Source organism: Anabrus simplex, chromosome 1 (assembly GCF_040414725.1).
Source record: "Anabrus simplex isolate iqAnaSimp1 chromosome 1, ASM4041472v1, whole genome shotgun sequence".
Classification (NCBI taxonomy): domain Eukaryota; kingdom Metazoa; phylum Arthropoda; class Insecta; order Orthoptera; family Tettigoniidae; genus Anabrus; species Anabrus simplex.
Window position 1 is genome coordinate 1,791,350,214 of NC_090265.1, and position 19,706 is coordinate 1,791,369,919.

General features: G+C 38.9%; 1 protein-coding gene across 2 annotated transcripts in view; it reads right to left on the reverse strand.

Annotated features, from left to right (window-relative positions):
• Window positions 1-19,706, reverse strand: part of LOC136858771 (tubulin polyglutamylase ttll-4) — a 407,488-nt gene that overhangs the window by 275,122 nt on the left and 112,660 nt on the right. For both annotated transcript variants that reach the window (XM_067138563.2, XM_067138562.2), the window contains exon 8: window positions 3,211-3,313. In XM_067138563.2, the coding sequence (XP_066994664.2) occupies window positions 3,211-3,313 (103 nt within the window). The remainder of the gene's footprint in view (window positions 1-3,210; window positions 3,314-19,706) is intronic.

Below are 19,706 nucleotides of genomic sequence, written 5' to 3' on the forward strand. Positions count from 1 at the left end.
TGAGTTTTGAAATAAAGATGTCATGTAGCAACCTTCTTATTGCAAAATCTGGCATTCCAAATATCCGTTATCACCCGTTAGGAAGCAGCACTGTACTACTTTCGTTCAGCGCAGACCTGACTAGTGACGCTCTAATCCAGTCTGCTACAAAATATTCTACGAGTCTTTCGAGTACACATGTGTTTTGTGATCTCAAAATTGTTTCTTAATCCACAATGAGCAAGTATTCCAGTAATACTGCATCATATAAACTCACAGTGACCAGTTACACCGAAACACATGGGAATAGGGCAGCGGACCGCAAATATTCAGTGTTGAGTCCAATACGCGCTACTGGCAGAAACAGCAAACTACACTTCAAGCAACCAGCAAGTCTCACTCATACAGCATTTTTTTGCAGCCCAAAAAGTGGCAAGTTTCTGCAAGTAAAGGAGAATCTACAGAAACATGTGATTTTGTTATACAACAAAGGAGGAGCAGGAGGCTGACACGATTTAGGCTGCCTACATGTCATTTCTCATATTTTGTTTTACTCTACCAGACAGCAGAAAAAACAGAACTCTGCTGGATGACCTATTTCAGAGTTTTTCATTTAGGTTCTAACCACAGTAATGATCCCTATAGCAACGAAGAAAGATGCATGTAAGTTTGAAGATCACAGGACCATAAGTCTGATTTCCCATGCAGCGAAAGTACTATTGAGAGTCCTGAATAGAAGGTTATATAGAAAATTAGATGAAGTGATTAAGGAAGAGCAGCATGGATTTAGAAAGGGAAAAGGTACAAGAGATGCTATTGGGTCACTAAGAACTATTGGAGAAAGATGCATTGAAAAAGAAAGACTGGTATTTGTGACTTTTATTGACCTGGAAAAGGCTTTTGACAGAGTTCAATGGGAGAAATTGATGGGCATACTTAAAGGTATGATTTTTTCGCATTAATTTTTAAACGATTTCGCGAGAAGGATACTAATTTTCGCGTTATTTCGCGAAATAGATATTGCCGTATCGCTTTAATTTCGCTTTAATGCAATTCTAAAATTAATCATTAAAGGTTTCATAACTATCACTGATCGTTGATTGTGGAGGTTTAATTGATAGACTGTACATACCTGGTACATACTTGTGAAGCCATTTCCGGACTGCAGGGTCGTCTGCCTTCTCCAGCGGGATGTTGGCTTTGAGTAGCATCGCTGTTGTTTCGTGAATAAATTCTATTTTTTCAGTCTTAGAGCTTTCTTTTGCATATCTAATGAGAGTTCTATTGTTGCCTGCCGTTTCACTGTTGAAGTGCTAAATTTACGTTCTGAATGTTCCTTATTTATAAAACAATGTTTTGAGACACGATACGAACATTACTAAATTTACACATTAAAATATTGCTTTCCGAAATGTATAAACCTTCACTCGCAAACTGTTTAGCTCTGCTGTGCACCGTAACACTTGTCGAGCGAACCATCTTCGCTACTGTATGTGATCACTTTCTTAATCTTACCTGCCCACGAAGCCGAAATACACCACTCAATTGTGCTGTTTGTAGACGTCATTAGCGATTCCAGGACTGCACAATGCCGTGAAGAGACAACCTGGGGTGGGATTACCAGCCACCACAAGAACAACATTCGAAACATTTCGTTTGGCAAGAAGCCTGGAGCCAACCCCTTTTCTTTGATGCCATGTCTTAAAGACATTTTCCAGAACATTAATGATAACATATTTCTTGATGAATCTTTGTTCGCTCTTCCTTTACTTTTCATACATAATCTTGGAACAACATGTCAAGTTCGTTGTTCACTACAGATTTCACTGTAATATCGCACTTATCGCGAAATAATTGAATTTCGCTTTAAAATGGCCTTATCTATTTAATTCGCGAACATAATATCCATATTTTCTTAACCAGAAACATATGATTCATAAAGGTATAGCAAAATCGCTTCAAAATATTTTTTGCCGCGTTTATCGTTAATGCGAAAAAATCATGCCCCTAGGCATACTGAAGAAGAATGAGTCTACTGGAAAGAAAGAAGGCTAATTAAGAACCTTACATAAAACAAACTGTACAAATCAGAATAGGACATGATCTGTCACAAGGGAGCAGAATTGGCAGAGGGGTGAGGCAAGGCTGTTTATCTTTCACCAACGCTGTTTAATATATACCTGGAGGAATTGATTGCAAATTGGTTTCAGGGAAAACAAAAGCATGGAAGTTCAAGGAAAAAGAATTGAATGCATTCGATTTGCAGATGACATGGCGGTTCTAGCAGAAACTGAGAAAATGATAAATGCCATGTTGGAAAAATTAAACAGATCCTGTAAGAAGTTAGGCATGTAAATTAATAGGAAAACGACCAAGGCAATGATCATGGGGTCAAAGAAGGACTCAACGGCTAAAATAATACTTTCGGGGGAAGAAATCGAACGAGTGTCTAAATTCAAATATTTAGGAAGCATAATCAGAAGTGATCTTTATTGCTTGGATGAAGTAAAGACTAGAATTGCAATGGCCAAGGAAGCATTTATGAAACAAAGCACACTGTTGAGTGGGCCTCTAAATAGGGCCTTACGAAGAGGTTAGTGAAATGCTTTGTATGGAGTGTGGCGCTTTATGGGGCTGAGACTTGGACGTTGAGAAGAGAGGAAGAAAGAAGACTAGAAGCATTTGAGATGTGGATCTGGCGGAAGATGGAAAAAATCAGCTGGCAGGAAAATGTAAGGAATGAGGAAGTCTTAAAAAGAGTGGGTGAAGGAAGGAGAACAATACTGGAATGCATCCAAAGACTGAAGAAAAATTGGTTAGGCCATTGCTTGCGACGAAATTGTTTAATAACTGAAGCACTGGAAGTGAAGATACAAGGGAAACTGAAGAGAGGAAGGAAGAGGTATCAGTTAGTGGACAGTGTAAAGATAAATAGAAGCTATTGGAAGACAAAGAGAATGGCTGAAGACAGAACAGCATGGAGAATTCATGCGAAGACCTGCTGGTAGGCCACCAGTGATGATGATGATGAGCAAAATGAAGTGCTGAATGGATTTTCTTTCTCCCTTCAAAAATCCTGATCCCTACTGGGGTTTTAACTTGTGAACTTACGATCAAGATGTAGACTCTCTAAAACTGATCCACATAGTGAGCATACGATCTATTAATTATTATACTCTGCTAAGAAGCTAATTTGCATCTAATTTAGCAGGGACAAGATGCTGTACTTACAGGCTTTATGATCCACTTCTCTTTTCCACAACTTTTCTCCCAAGCTTGACGTAACAATTTACTATCCTGAGGAAGTACAAACGTGCGGGGAATAAAACCAAACCTGAAATAAAAAGAAATGAAATATGTGATCAAACAAGAAAGATAATACTATAGTATATCCATAATTTTCTGTTTGTTACATTCAAGAACTTGCACACAAGCCTACAGACTTTGAAGTCCAAAGAAACTAAAATACTCAATTATTAAAAGCTCTGTATCCTTCTCGGAACATACATACTCAGTATGACTGTGGCAATCACCAAATCTTGGTCCTTTACAAATTATAAGCAGACATCTTGTAGTACTTTCAATAGTCATGATGACTGATGAATTGCACTCTGTATGCAAGTTAGAACACTTGCTGGGTAAATTGTAGAAATAGTATTTAAACAATGTTTATGGTTAAACAATGCCTAAGTATGGCTGCCACATAGCAAAGACATTATTTATCATTTGGACACTGTCTAAAATCAATATTTAACAGGAGATGTTTAAACACTGCCAAGGACACTGCTTAACATCAAATTTCAGACACTGTGTAACTTCAAATTTTAGGAACAAATCACAATCAGACCTGAAGTAGTATGAAACATATAATTTGTACTGTTATCTTGATACAGTTCCGGGGAGAAAAGTTAGTCTGACAGCCTCCTGTAGGTCACCTGCTGCAAGATCGCAAGAATGCATTTGAAATGCAAGGGTTTCAAACGGAATTTGGCTTTCCAAGAGATAATATAAGGGATTTGTTTTCTGATCATGACAATACCTGTCAACCCAACAAAGGCAAGGGCTGGGAATGGAGAGGTCATGGCCTTAAATAACAGCCCCAGTATTTGCCCAAGTGTAAAACTGGGGGAAACTATAGAAACCCATCTTTAGGGTTGCCGATCATGGGGTTTAAGCCCACAATCTCCAGAATACAAGTTTACATGGCCTGTATTGCACAGCCTTGCTCGGTTATAGAGTACTGTACATTTCTGCCCTTGCACTGCTCTTTAGACTACACTCACCCTAATCATAAGGCTATTATCCTCGAATGGTGGCGTCACTTTTTTCTTGATAATATTATTAAATTCCATTTCCAGAGAAAGCAATATTCTCATCTGTACAGTATGTTTAGTCATGTTGTGTGGGAGATGACAGCATAACTAAGACACTGTTTAGGTAGACATTGTCTAAAGCTTAAAACTAGCAGTCATTTCTGCATCTGGGCAATGAACTCCTACAGCGTTTCTCATACTCCTCTCACATGACTTTCTAGGAGCCAATGTACAGATAAGCCAATATGGAGGCAGTTTTGGGTATTAAGACAGATAGGACATCATCACCACCACCACCACCACCACCACCACCACCATCACCACGCGGGGAGTGACAGTCGGAAGAGAGATGATCACTGACCAAAAAATGCCAGGTCCAACTATCCTTGTGTTGCCTTGTGTGAAGTGTGAAATCAGAATCGGAACACCGACAGTACCTTTGCAATAGTCAAACATTCTCAATTGATACGGGGACGGTGTGCAGATGCACCATCATGTCAAAAACAAAACAGTTCAGCAATGCTTGTATGAATGAGTTGTGGCACAAAAAAATTACAGATAAATGACATATTTAACAAGGTCTGGAAAGATGTTTCTTTGTAACGCTCACTTAGTTTGATTATGATGATGATGATGATGACGACGACGATGATGCTTGTTGTTTAAAGGGAAGGTCATCAGCCCCTCACTTAGTTTATGACTAGGGCCCGGATTTATATGCACAAAAAAACCTGAAAATATGCGTGCAAATATGCACTAAAAAGTTACAATATATGCACGGAAAATAAGGAAATATGCTCTTAAAAACATGCATTTTTATTCACTTACCTATTTACAGGTATCATTTATTGAAAAAAGAAGCATCACAATAGGTAACTAGTAGTCTTTCAATGTTTTCTGGAGACAAACTATGTCTGTTGTCCGTCAAAATGAGTTTATAGGCTGAAAATGATCGTTCTACATCAACTGACGTAATTGGACAGTACTTATACATGGGCACCAACGTTTCGAAGCATACATCTGGCAAGGATACCCTAGTTCCACTCAAGTATTAACTAATTGATCTTCTTCAGTCCTGGGTTCGAATTCAACACCTTTTCTAACTTGCATTTAATCTTCTCTCCAATTTCGCCTGGAGCGTAATTCAACGAAGATGCAGCTTTTTCAACGAGATCAAGTGATTCATGGAGGGGAGTACCAGAAGATTCTAAGATCTCAATGGCTTTTGGAAGTTTAGAAAAATGTGCATGAATGAAATTCACATCTTGATAAACAGTAGCGGTTTCAAACACACCTTTTGCATCACGGACACACGCAATATGTTCATCTTCAAGTTTTGTAACCACTTCTTTCACTTCATTAAAATGTTCCTGATAAAATGATACTGCAGATAACCATGTCCCCCACCTAGTCAGGACAGGTTCAGGTGGCAAAGGAACTTCAGGTAGACAATCTTTGTAGAGCTGAACACGAGCTGGTGCTTTCTTCCCACATCCAATTAAATTGTTAACAGCTGGAAACTGTGCGTGTATTTCTTCTGCAATGCGGTGTAATCCGTGCGCTAAACAGGTTACGTGTATGAGTTTTGGATAAAATACTTGGAGGGCCTTTGCTGCTTTCAACATATACGAAGCTGCATCTGTGAGTAGTACAAGCACTTTACAACAATTAGTCTCAATTTCAGATGGCCACAATAGTCGCAGAGAATCATTTACAAATCTTGCTATTGTGCTATGGTTGGTTTTCTCTAGTACTTTACAAGCAAGAAGATGTGGCTTACCGGGTTCGTCTGGATGTAATTTACCAACCACGAAATTTGCTATGTAACAGCCACACGAATCCGTTGTCTCATCCACCGATATCCAGACACAGTTCCTTCCGATATCAGAACGGATCAATTCCACGGTAGATTCATATAGCGGAGGTAGGTAATTTTTCCTAAGAGTTGATTCATCTGGTATTTTTTGATTTACGCAATATTTCTCGAGAAATGATCGCAGAACTGGATTGTTTAATTTATTCCATGTAATGTTGCTGCATACGAAAGCCCGACAAAGATCATTTGAAAATGTATTAAGACTACAGGACTTGGGCTTTACCTGTGTAAAAAGTAGTTGTTGTGGTGTGCTGTTCTTCTCCTCCTTTGCTTTAATATGTGCAGTTGTTTTTGAATGCTGTTCAAAGCTGAAATTTCTTTTCACATTTCACTTCCTTTGAGCAAACTTGACAGTACACGATGACACCATCTGTTGAATAGTCCCTATTACCCGACACCCACTGATTTAGTAAATTTCTGCTGCTCTTTTCCTTAGGCATTTTTTAAAAACTAACACTTTTAGAAATGAGATGCAGGGCACTAAAATGGAACGTAACTAGTGAACTGAAGATACTTATGTCCTGACCAAGTGCCCAGCCCCCTGAGATTATTATCTGCTGTGGTAGAGAAAGGAATTCAGGGAAGTCCAGCCTGCCTACCCACACCTAAGCTATCTGTTGCCATTTTCAGTTGTGAAAGTAAAGTGCCGTTACACAGACAGTCGAAAATACCAACTAGCGAGGGATGCACATAAAATAGGCAACTAGCTAGGGATGTACAAAACAGATTTATTTTAGTAGTTCTTGTAATTATCCTTAAATTCAGACATTATATACCGGAATATGCTGTTACGTCTAGAATATGCACTAACCCTCAAAATATGTCAAAATATGCAATTGCATATGCGCATATGCATTTTAAAAAAATCCGGGCCCTATTTATGACAAAGTGGGCTATGCACCATTTCCTGGTAATAGTGCAGATTTTCTTTGGTCCTGCAAAAGATTTTGTGCTATCGAGCACTCTGATTCATGGCACATGCACCAGGAGAGAATACAAGGTTTCTTTCTTATCTGAAAGTGTTAATACAGAAAATTGCATACTTCCACATACCAGTCCAACTCAAGGGTATTCAAATTCACTGTTTTAGGTCCTTGGTATTGCACCCAACAGGGGCACGATCCAAGGACCTCTGGTTAAGACTGGTCATTTAAATTACAGACGTAATGCTATTTGAGGAAAGAAATATCAAAATTAATTAATATCAATATCATTGAGACTGATAAAATAAGTCTACAAAATTTATTCTACAGAATTTTATTATTTGCGATCTATTGCGCAACACCTTTCTTTGTCCAGCGGATAGCCCGCAGCAGAGCCAAGCCCGTGAAGTCTTGGGTGGGGCTGCAATCGGTGGTTCACCGTGACGTAACTTGAGAGAAGTCATCCATAGCTCACGACCGAGAAAGCGAGGGGAGGCAAACTTTTTTGAAGCGAAATATGGAAGCCAACTTTAATACAGCCTAGCCAACATGATTGTCTACAATGTGAAAATTAATTAAATCTGAATTCTGGAGTCGTTTTCCAATTTAGATGAGATTACTATAATTGGGTCATTTATTTAGCGTGTCTAACGTCCTCCTGGTTGATAACTTACGGATGGAGAAAGAATATTTCATTATTTCTGCATGGATAATTACCAGGGGCCATCTGGTTAGTGTCAAAACACCTCCTTGATGCGGGAGTTTACCCCAGTGTGGAGGGGGAAGCAGGAAAAACTTTAATTAATTACAGGAGATCCTACGAAGAATAACCGTACAGATATGTCTCAATCACGCCAGGTGAATACTGGTCACCTGATGGTGGTACTATTTGACCTCTAGTGGGCCGTGGATAGGCCATATGCAGATTTTGAGTGGGGGAAACTGCCTTTTTGTAAAAAGCACTGCCATAGGCACAGTTATTCATTCGGGACTCTCAGCTGATGAAGGGTGAAGCTATGTTTAACTGAGCTTGTATTAATTCTTTGTTTAATGACTTCAAACTTAAAATTGAAATGCAATAGAGTAATTTGTGTGAATACTGCATAGAGTTGACATATGTGACGCTAGTAATTAAACATTTAAAAATTTGACGTGTCGCAAACACTCAGTTCGAACTGTAATATTATTATTGTTATTACTACAGCATGACCGTGTCGGGTAGTAATAAATGAATAGTTGCTGAGAGGTAATTCGATACCGAACCGCGGATTACAAAGTACTAATCCGAAATCGTGGCCGGACGCCCACGCTGAACACAACTGAACGTATTGTGAAAATAATTAGTGACGTGTTCTGTGCTTAGGATACTGCAAGTGACTTCTTCAATCAAGAACTATGGACATCCGGCTTGATGGTGAAATGGAGCTACCAGTGATCGCCTTGGTGCCAATGAGTCAGCAGTAAACCCTGATACCCGGGCTGACCAAGGTGTCGTCAGATGATAGAGATGAGTCTTTTCATATTTAAATGGCATGACTAGAAGGGACGGGAATTATTTATCATAAGCTGACCCGATAATGTTAGGGATGTAACTTTATTTGAATGCAGAAGTGCCAAAGATGAGCAGATAATTGTATTTCTTATTTTATTTTAATTGATAACAGGTCTGAGTGATTTTAATTGTAAATAGGGGAGATTTCTTTTATTCTGAGAGATTTGGATGCAGGAGAAGATTCACTTATTTACTTAATTTTGGGAAACTTGTAGTCAGTTAATACGTCAGGAGACCAGTAGGTCAGGAGATTCAGGGATTGATCATTTAAGTTAGGTTGTAGTTAATCCAGTATTGATAATTGCAGGAGTGGTAAGTATTGTAATTTAAGCTACGTGAGGAGTTCCATAAATATAAGAGATGTCTACAGGACTGATACCCCATCCCTCCATTGAAATATTTAGCTAGGGAGTGTTTTAATTTAAGTTGAGTTGTTTTGATCAGTTTAATTATTATTTAATTACAATTTAATTATGAGTCAATTGCTGTGCAAATATTTAATTATGAGTTCATTACCATGTGACAATTTAATTATAAATTAATTATGTGTTAACTATAAATTAATTAGGGTTTAATTATGAGGTAATTATCATTTGATTATCTAATTACGTTGTAATTATGAGGAAGTTTCCGTGTGATGGTTTGATATGATTTAATTAGCAGGTAAATCACGTAAGGAAGTCAGTGAACAGCTGAAACCAATAATAATAATAATAATAATAATAATAATAATAATAATAATAATAATTCAAATATTAGTTTTATAAAACCAGTGTCGTGATGTGAGATAGGTGTGATATTTAAAGTCATGGGTTGGCCATGAGAAACATGTGTGTTGAATTGAGGTTATTTATTTGAAGACCGGGCGAGTTGGCCGTGCGTGTAGAGGCAGCGCGGCTGTGAGCTTGCATCCGGGAGATAGTAGGTTCGAATCCCACTATCGGCAGCCCTGAAGGTGGTTTTCCGTGGTTTCCCATTTTGACACCAGGCAAATGCTGGGGCTGTACCTTAATTAAGGCCACGGCCGCTTCCTTCCAACTCCTAGGCCTTTCCTATCCCATCGTCGCCATAAGACCTATCTGTGTCGGTGCGACGTAAAGCCCCTAGCAAAAAAAAAAAAAAAATTTATTTGAAGTCAATGCTGTTTGACGATTGAAGAATAGACCTCAGGATTATCGAGAGTGTACCTCGGGACGAGGCTTTTTAAAGAAATGGTTTGTTATGCCTGTGAAGGCCGAGGCTAATGACCACCCGATGTGGGGGGTGGAAATGCTTGACCTTGCGCCAGATGTGTTTTAGTGTGTGTCTCGCCTCTAAGGGAAGGAGCTTTTTTGCTGTGAAGGAAGGGTAAGAGCTAGAAATATTCAACACGCCGGAATAATGTATTCGCCAATAAATGACACGGTAATTGATACTAATATTTGTTAGATTATTGTCATTTACTTGAGTATAAATTAGCTAGCGTTTTCAGCGCCACCTGTTTGTCTCTGGGGTCGTCAGTTCAGTCCTCTACGTGGGCATTCGTATTCCACAATGCTGGAATGAAGGATGTGTGCCTCACATGTTTCTTGTATATAATGAGTGACTATTTGTAATGTTTGTGTAACATGTTGTGACTGTAATTAGCGTCGGCGATGGCTTTATCCCATCGGCACGGCGGATTGTATTCCAGTGAGAGTTCGGTTCAAACCCGGGGTTTGACCCACATCTGTATAATTTATTTTATGGTACTTCGTTGGGAAAATAATTGTGTGCTTTTAGAATAGGGATTGCTCAGACTTGTTGCATGAGTGTCAATTTCATTTGTCAATAATGTGAGATAGCTTCAGTGTTTATGATAAATGTCTCCGTTCACGTTATGTCGTGGCATATCGCTTCGCGATAAACAGTACTCGGATCTATCACACAAGACTACAAGTCAATAAATAATCCACAACATCTATGTAAAATAAATTATGTACTTCATTGGTGTATACATACTTCATTTTCATAATCATCAGGATTTAATAAACCGTTTGCATTAATTTAAACTTTAATGGAATGTGTTCTCATTATGGTTAGGTATGCCCCGTTTCTCCTACCCTATATGCTGCTAAGTCAATTTAAGATAAACGCCTATTTGGGTTTTTTTTACCCGTTAAGGCCCTGTGGATTTCTCACCGGAGCCTTTTTGGGTAGAGGGCGGGTAGAGTATGTCTAACTCAGGAGAGTATTTCCATGTTGTCTTCAATGGTGAGGAATTAAAGGATTCTTCAGTGTTTATATTTATCCGTACATGCAGAAACTAAACTGTCATGGTTCTAGAGGTTATACTGCATCCAACAAAGAGCTGATACGACTGATCATAACGCTGGTAAACCAGGATTACTTTAATAGTGTGGGAGCATGCTGGTCTTCCACCACAGCCTGCCTTTTATCAAAATTGGAAATGTGGTACACACTGTGATGCTTTGAGATTTTTAAGTACTGGAAACACAGTAAAACAAAACATACCTCTGCTGGAGAAGTCAATTAAGCAAGATTGTCAGACATTTTGTAAATAAACACATTTTTTCACGTACCGTAAAACGAGGCGATTTCGAACACAGAGGTGGTTTTGGACAGTATGGTAGATTTGCCATATTTTGTCACATAGCAACGTGCCGCCGGTGCTTTGCATTTCCACGTGCGTTTTAGTTTAACCTTGAGGTTATGTTTCCCGTGTTCTGTGCTTTTTATTATGAATCGACTTCATACCTTGGAAAATTTCCCGTGTGCAGTGGCATTGTTGAAAGTTTCATGCATTATCATTAAGTGGATACTTTCGATTGTCACGGCCGGAATGAATGCATTATATTATTATTTATAAGTTTCATATTCCGTATTGATTGGATTCAACGTAATAGACAAGAAAAATGTTCCACCGATCAATACTATTTATTGTGAATGAATTATTGCACTAGTACCGGTTTCGGCCTCTCTTGGCCATCAGCTAGCACACAATATTTACAGTCATTAGACAAAATTACAAAGGTGTTACGTTAGAGCATCCAGATGTCTAATGAAAAATGGAAGTAAAATATTGCAGTATGTTGCGTTAAAATATCTCTGATTAAAGGTGGTGATGGTTATAATAAACTAAAACCTATTAAGTGTGCACAGACATGAGTACATAAGCACATTAAAATATATAGGCCACATCATAAGACACTAAAAAATATAGCACATTAAACACATTAAAACATAGTATATTTTAAAAATGTCTATTAAAATTTGAGTTCATGTTGCGTAGCATTCATTCTTCAATCCTCTTGTAGTTCTTGTGTTGATTAAGTTGTGTTAGGTGATCATCGAGAATGTTCTATGGCTGATATATTTTGTCTTGGTATGTTATAAGAATTCTTGACATTAAAATTTGAAAAATTGAGTACTGTGCAATTCAATTGTTGATGTATTCCAAAAAGATTTATATATACAGCGAGACAGGGTTTGATTTTAGAGCAGTTGGTGGTAACACCTCTCTCGTCTATGCACGTTATATGGTTGTTATCTGTAAAGAAAAGCTAATATGAGTATAGCGTGCGTATGAAGGAATGCCTAGTGTATGTATGAAATGAAAAAGAGTACTTAAATTGTTGCTGTGGAGGTTGTGTACCGATATGTTTGGAGAGTACGTCTGGGGCTCATGTTAGCTGTGTGGAGGGATGTAGGTGGAGGGGAAGGAGGAGTGGCTACTGTGGAGGTAGGGGCAGCACAGTTACAACACCAGACTCAGAGCCAACAGACGGGCAGCAATCAACACAACAGTAGATAACAAATAACAACTTCCACTTACATAAAACATTATTTCTGCATCTACCGACATTTCCTGGCAAGGTTTCAGCCATTTTTATTACCTACCGGTGCTAAGGGCCACTTACAATTTTTCAACAGATGCTTCTGTCTCACTTGCTGACGAATTTCATCAGCGGCCTTGGAAAGATTGTATTCGTGACTATCAAGTTTATGCTTGTGTTCACGCCCTCATGTCGTTGGCTTTATATTATTACCACTTTGATTTTCCACTAATATTTTTTATGAACTGTTTTTAATTAGAATTTTAATAGAAGAAGTTTTAGTCTCCGACAAGATTATAATTCAATCATAAGACAGTTTTCCATTAGCATCCTTATATCATCTTCTTCTTCTTCTTCTTTTATGACCACATAGGATCACTTTAGTCAGTCCGTCGTTCAGGTCTCTTTGAAGGGATTGTTCGGGCTTTGCGGTCCTCCCAGTACTTCTTCAGACGCTCCGATCTTCATGCCCTTTCCTCAGTTGAAAATGTGCGTGTTGTTGGTTTGTTTTGTGTAAGGGTAAAGCGGAAGTTTGTATTCTTGAGTTTTGTATTCAATTTTATCTTATTTTTGGTGTCTTCTGTTGTAAGGCCTATTTCCTTCAGATCCTCTCTTACTTCTCTGATCCATTTACATCCTGTTGTGGTATTTTTTTGAGACGAGATTGTGTTGTACTAGTTGTTTCAGAAGTCTCGAGTCCTGCATCCTCATGATATGTCCAAAGAATCCCAGTCTCCTCTTACGCATAGTATCTGTAATGGGTTCTAGCTCTTTGTACACGACTTTGTTAGGTATTAACCGCCACTGTCCATCTTTCTGATATTTTTTGTTGATACAGGTTCTTCCAATCCTCCTTTCAATTTTCTGAAGTCTGTCAGTCTTTGATTGTTTATTCAGGTAAAAGAGTGTTTCTGCTGCATATGTAGCTTCCAGTTTTATAACTGTGTTGTAGTGTTTTATTTTTGTATTTATTGATAGACATTTCTTTTTGTAGATATCCCATGTTAATTTTTGTGCTTTAGCTAATCTATTTGTTCTTACTTGGATTGAGATTTTTTCATTTAAGTTATGTGTTATTACTTCTCCAAGATATTTAAACTGAGTTACTATTTTGATTTTATTACCATTTATGGTGACTTCTTTTAGCTGTGTTGGTTTTTGGGGCATAATTTCTGTTTTTTCAAATGATATTTTGAGGCCAATTTTATTTGCAATGTTTTGAAGTTCTGATATCTGGGTTTTTGCTTCTTTTATGTCCACTGCTAGTAATGCTAAATCGTCAGCAAAACCCAGGCAATTTGTTTTGATTTTTCGGCCAATCTTTATTTTGGGGGGACATTTTCTAAACCATTCCCTCATTACCATTTCTAGAGCACAGTTAAATAATAGTGGTGAGAGCCCATCTCCCTGCCGTAGTCCAGTTTTAATTTCAAATGTCTCTGATGTTTCCCCCCTAAACTTCACTTTTGACTTGGTATTGGTGAGAGTCAATTTTATCATGTTTATTAATTTGGGGTGTAGTCCAAGGTGTCTTAAAATTTTAAACAGAGATTCTCTATGGATGCAATCATAAGCTTTCTTGAAATCTACAAATGTTATCACCATATCTCTGTTTCTTCTCCTGTTATAGTCCATTATCAACTTAAGACTCATGATCTGATCAGGACAGCTCCTCCAGGGTCTGAAACCTCCTTGATATTCTCCTAGTTCTTTCTCAAGTTGTAAACTTATCCTATTAAGGATGATTATTGAAAATATTTTGTACGTTATGTCTAGGAGAGAGATTCCCCTGTAGTTATTAGGGTCGGTTTTGTCCCCTTTTTTGTGCAGAGGATGAATGAGGGCTGTTGTCCAGTGTTCTGGTAGTTCTTCTTTAATCCAGATAGAGACAAGTTGTTGATGGAGGGCAACTTTTGCTGAGGTTCCTGCATATTTCCAGATTTCCGCAAAGGTCTGATCTTCTCCTGGCGCTTTGTAGTTTTTTAATTTATTCAGAGCTTGGTAGACTTCCTTTATTGTGGGGGGATTGATGTTTTCTGGTGATGTTTTTATCGGGGTGTTGGTGTCCAAATGAAGGAGTTCTGTAGGTTCCTCACAATTTAAAAGCTTGTTGAAATGTTTAGCCAGAATTTCTGCATTGTCTTTATTGTTATGGGCCAGCTTACCATCTTCATCCTTCATCAGTAGGGTCGGGGGTTCATATTTTTGGAGCTGCTTTCTGAAGGTTTTGTAGTAGTCCCTTGATTTAGTTTTACTGAACTGTTCTTCAATTAACTGCAGGGTGTCCTTATGATGTTGTCTTTTTATTCTTCTTAAGACTTGGGTAGTTTCTTTTCTCTGTTTTACTAGCTTTTGATAGGATATTTCTGTCTTTTGGGACTGATGTAATAGCCATGCCTGATGTCTTTTCTCCACTGTTTCATCACATTCACTGTTCCACCATTGGTGTTTTTTACGTGGTTTAATTGGAGCTAGGTCTTCTGCAATTTGTTTAAGGTTGTGTACTAAGTCTTCAAGTTTGTCTGTGATTTTTATTTTTTCAGTTGCTTTCTGGTAATTTTTGTTGTTGATTAGCTGGGTAGGATCTATTTTTCTTTTAGTTTTAAGGGCTTGCTTTTGTTGTCTCCTCTGGGGAGTGAGTTTAATTTTAATTTTAACTACGTAGTGATCTGAACCTGTGTCTATTCCTCGGAGGACTTTGACGTTATAGATCTCTTTGTGGTGGTATTTGTCCATGCAGACGTGGTCCAGTTGCCATTCTCCTTTAGTGTAGTCAGGGTGTTTCCATGTTTTGAGTTTTTGAGGTTTCCTCTTAAAACATGTAGATTTTGAGATTAAATTATGGTTTCTACACAGGTCAACTAGTCTCTCTCCATTTTTATTTGTTTTCTTGTGTGCTGGCCATTTTCCGATGATGTCACGGTATCCTTATATATTGTATCCTTATATATCCTTATATATTGTATCACTATTCACATTTTTATGTTCCGAATTTTAATAACTGACTAAACTTTTAACTTCCACTTTTAATTTAGTTGTATTTTTTATGATTGTATTTAGGCTGAAGATGCCCTTAATTGAGGGTGAAACATGTCCCATGTAATTAAGAATCTATTTATGTAACCACTATAAGTGAAAATATAAGTATTGAATACGTGGAACAAATTAAAACACCTTTATTATTGTTGAACTGTGAAAAATTTTCTATACGGACCTAAAATGAGGTTTATAACATGTAATAAGTGGTATGCTCCGAGCTGTCAGCGGAGAGATGGCGTGGAATGACATTAGTAGACGAAGAAGTTTGAGTGGCGTTTATAAAAGTAGGAAAGATCACAATATGAAGATAAAGTTGGAATTCAAGAGGACAAACTGGGGCAAATATTCATTTATAGGAAGGGGAGTTACGGATTGGAATAACTTACCAAGGGAGACGTTTAATAAATTTCCAATTTCTTTGAAATCATTTAGGAGAAGGCTAGGAAAACAACAGATAGGGAATCTGCCACCTGGGCGACTGCCCTAAATGCAGATCAGTATTGATTGATTGATTGATCACATGCAATATAATCGCTGGGTGCACAAATATCGGTAATGGAAAAAATCGCACACGCCTAATCGCTCTTAATAACGGACGCGTCAGTGGTAGGGCTCTTGCTGTAACCGAGCAACAATACACAGTTTAATAAAGGAAATGAAATGAAATGGCGTATGGCTTTTAGTGCCAGGAATGTCTGAGGACATGTTCGGCTCGCCAGGTAAAGGTCTTTCGATCTGACTCCCTTATGCGACCTGCGCGTCATGAGGATGAAATGATGAAGACAATACATACACCCAGTCCTCGTGCCAGAGAAAGAACCAATTATGGTTAAAATTCCCGACCCTGCCGGGAATCGAACCCAGGACCCGGGGCCAAAGGCCTGTGCACTAACCATTTAGCCATCGAGCCAGACTTTAATATAGGAATTTTGAAGGGACAGACCAAAACTGTTGTTAAAACGGGGTTCTCATTATATGCCGTACTTGCTATAGCAGACTTCTACTTTAATAGGATAGAGAAGAAACCAATAATAAACTCTTCTGCCAAACCGGATGGCACTCGTAGTTTCAGCCCGTAATCAGAGATACGAGGGTAGATCAAATATAAACGGAAATCATATTTTTAAAATTTATTGCATCAACCAAATAATATACATATAAGAGATTACTGTTCTACATAGTGTCCTGCCTTCAATACATATTTTCTCCATCAGATTGGTAAGGTTTTCACGCTGTCCTGATAGAAAGAAGAGGGACGTGTGCGGAGCCAGTTTGCATAAACTCTTCTACACTTGCATCATCCAACCGCTGTCCTCCTAGGTCTTGTTTGAGTGGTCCTAAAAATGGTAGTCGCAGGACGATAAATCTGGACTGTACGGAGGGTGTCCAGACGTGTCCGGTCAATTTCCTCCAGTTTTTCCCACGTTAAAGCAGCAGTATGTGACCAAGCATTTGTCATGGAGAAGAAGTTTTGGATTGGCTGTCGGCGTCATTTGTTGCGATACGCAGCTTTTGCTTCATCCAAAAGGTGACCGTAATAAGCTGCATTAATTACCCTTTGTTTGTGAAGAAAATCCACCAGCCAAATGCCAACGGAGTCCCAGAAAATGGCTGCAAGCACCTTCCCATCAGATGAGCATGTTTTGGCCTTGACCGGATCTGCTTCGTCTCTTCGCTGCCACTCCATGCTTGCTTGCTTGTTTTGACTGTGGGGTGTAATGATGCACCCAAGTCACAATACCAAGCAAGAAATTGTCTCCTTCCTCCTCGTAGCGATGCAGGAGTCTCTCAAAAACTTCCTGGTGTAAAGTTTGTGTTCCTGGTTGAGGAGACAAGAAACCCACTGCACGATAAATTCCAGTCAGCCACATTATATGGCACACCACTGGTGAATACTTGTTGCATTATTTAATGGACGAATATTATGTTTTAAAAGCTCCCATCAAGCCATAGCCTAATGCTTTCACAACCACACATTTAAAAGAAAACAGAAAACATACTGATGACAGAAAAATTTTATATGATCACAATCAGAATCCACCCCCAGCCAGCTAATATTAATTTCAAAATCAAGGGTGGGAAAATTTGCTAGGGAAAAATTACGCAGGTAAATACGGTATACACCTACAATATGCATTTTTTTATCAGTAGTATCACTTTCTTCTTAAGACGCCGTCTCCGAGCGGAGGTTGGCGATCCACGTAACTAGCTCTGATCTTGACAGCGCAGAATGGAATGCCATTTCTGAAGTACAGCAGTGCCATCTTCAAAGGTCTTTCAGCCATGAATTCCTTGTTCTCCCAACAGATCTCTTCCCCTGTATCTTCCCTTCGATAATAAGCTGTAATAACTGATACCTCTCACCTCTCATGATATGTCCTAGGTATTGCGTTTTCCTCTGTTTTATGGTGAGCAGTAGTTCTTTTTGCTTTTTCATCCGACGAAGGACCTTGGCATTTGAGATTTTCATTACCAAGGATATCCGCAAGAGACGGCGATACAGGAACATTTCGAAGGCATCACGCCGTTTTGCTATGATTGGATCCAGAGTCCACCTTTCACAGCCATATAGAACAGAAAATATACAGCGGATCATACGAATTCATAGTTGGAGACTGAGATCTGACCTCACAAAGAATTTCTTCATGGTAATGAATTGTTTCCTGGTCTGCTCAATTCTAGACATTATCTCCCGTTTGGAGTTACATTGGTCATCCAAGATGGTACCCAGATATTTGAGAGAAGACACTTGCTCAACTATTTTATCTTTTATTGAGATTTGTCCGAATTGTCTTCTTAGAGAACACCATCAGTTTCGTTTTTGAGGGGTTAACATATAATCCAAACTCTTCACTGTGCTGAACTAAGGAGTTTATCATGCACTGAAGGGCAGGCATGTCATCAGCTATGACAACAGTATCATCTGCATTTATCTGATGTTGATTTTCCCGTTAATTTTGATCCCACCAGAGTCTTCCAATGTTTCTTTAAAGATTGCCTCTGATTAAATGTTAAACAACAGAGGTGACAGTACACAACCCTGGCGGACGCCCTTCCTGATCGAAGCAGTTTCTGAAGTTCCTTGATCAGTTTTGGCATTTGCAAACTGATTCCAGTACAGGTTACTGATTAATGATATAGATGTTGATTCCCATAGGGAATCTGAAATATTTGTCCTGAATGAGTAAATTTATAATACCAATATAAATGGTCCGTTATTGGACATTATAAATTTTCCAGCTAACTCATTCTTGGTTGCCAGCGTTTCGCCCTCGTGTGCTAGGGTGGGCTCATCAGTTGGTACCTAGCACACCTACCAATACGCTGGCTAGTGCATACCGTGGAGGCCACTGCGTAGGCTACCTGGAGCCACCGGCAGTGCCAATGCACTAAGAGACTTTGTCTCATCAGCAAAAATTGATGCCTGCTTGGCCATCAGATGATATAGATGTTGATTCCCATAGGGAATCTGAAATATTTGTCCTGAATGAGTAAATTTATAATACCAATATAAATGGTCCGTTATTGGACATTATAAATTTTCCAGCTAACTCATTCTTGGTTGCCAGCGTTTCGCCCTCGTGTGCTAGGGTGGGCTCATCAGTTGGTACCTAGCACACCTACCAATACGCTGGCTAGTGCATACCGTGGAGGCCACTGCGTAGGCTACCTGGAGCCACCGGCAGTGCCAATGCACTAAGAGACTTTGTCTCATCAGCAAAAATTGATGCCTGCTTGGCCATCAGATGATATAGATGTTGATTCCCATAGGGAATAATGTCCAATAACGGACCATTTATATTGGTATTATAAATTTACTCATTCAGGACAAATATTTCAGATTCCCTATGGGAATCAACATCTATATCATCTGATGGCCAAGCAGGCATCAATTTTTGCTGATGAGACAAAGTCTCTTAGTGCATTGGCACTGCCGGTGGCTCCAGGTAGCCTACGCAGTGGCCTCCACGGTATGCACTAGCCAGCGTATTGGTAGGTGTGCTAGGTACCAACTGATGAGCCCACCCTAGCACACGAGGGCGAAACGCTGGCAACCAAGAATGAGTTAGCTGGAAAATTTATAATGTCCAATAACGGACCATTTATATTGGTTACTGATTATACGTAAGTCACCGGAGTCAATACCTGTTGATCTCAGAATCTCTATCAGCTTACTGTGCCTGACACAATCAAAAGCTCTTTTATAGT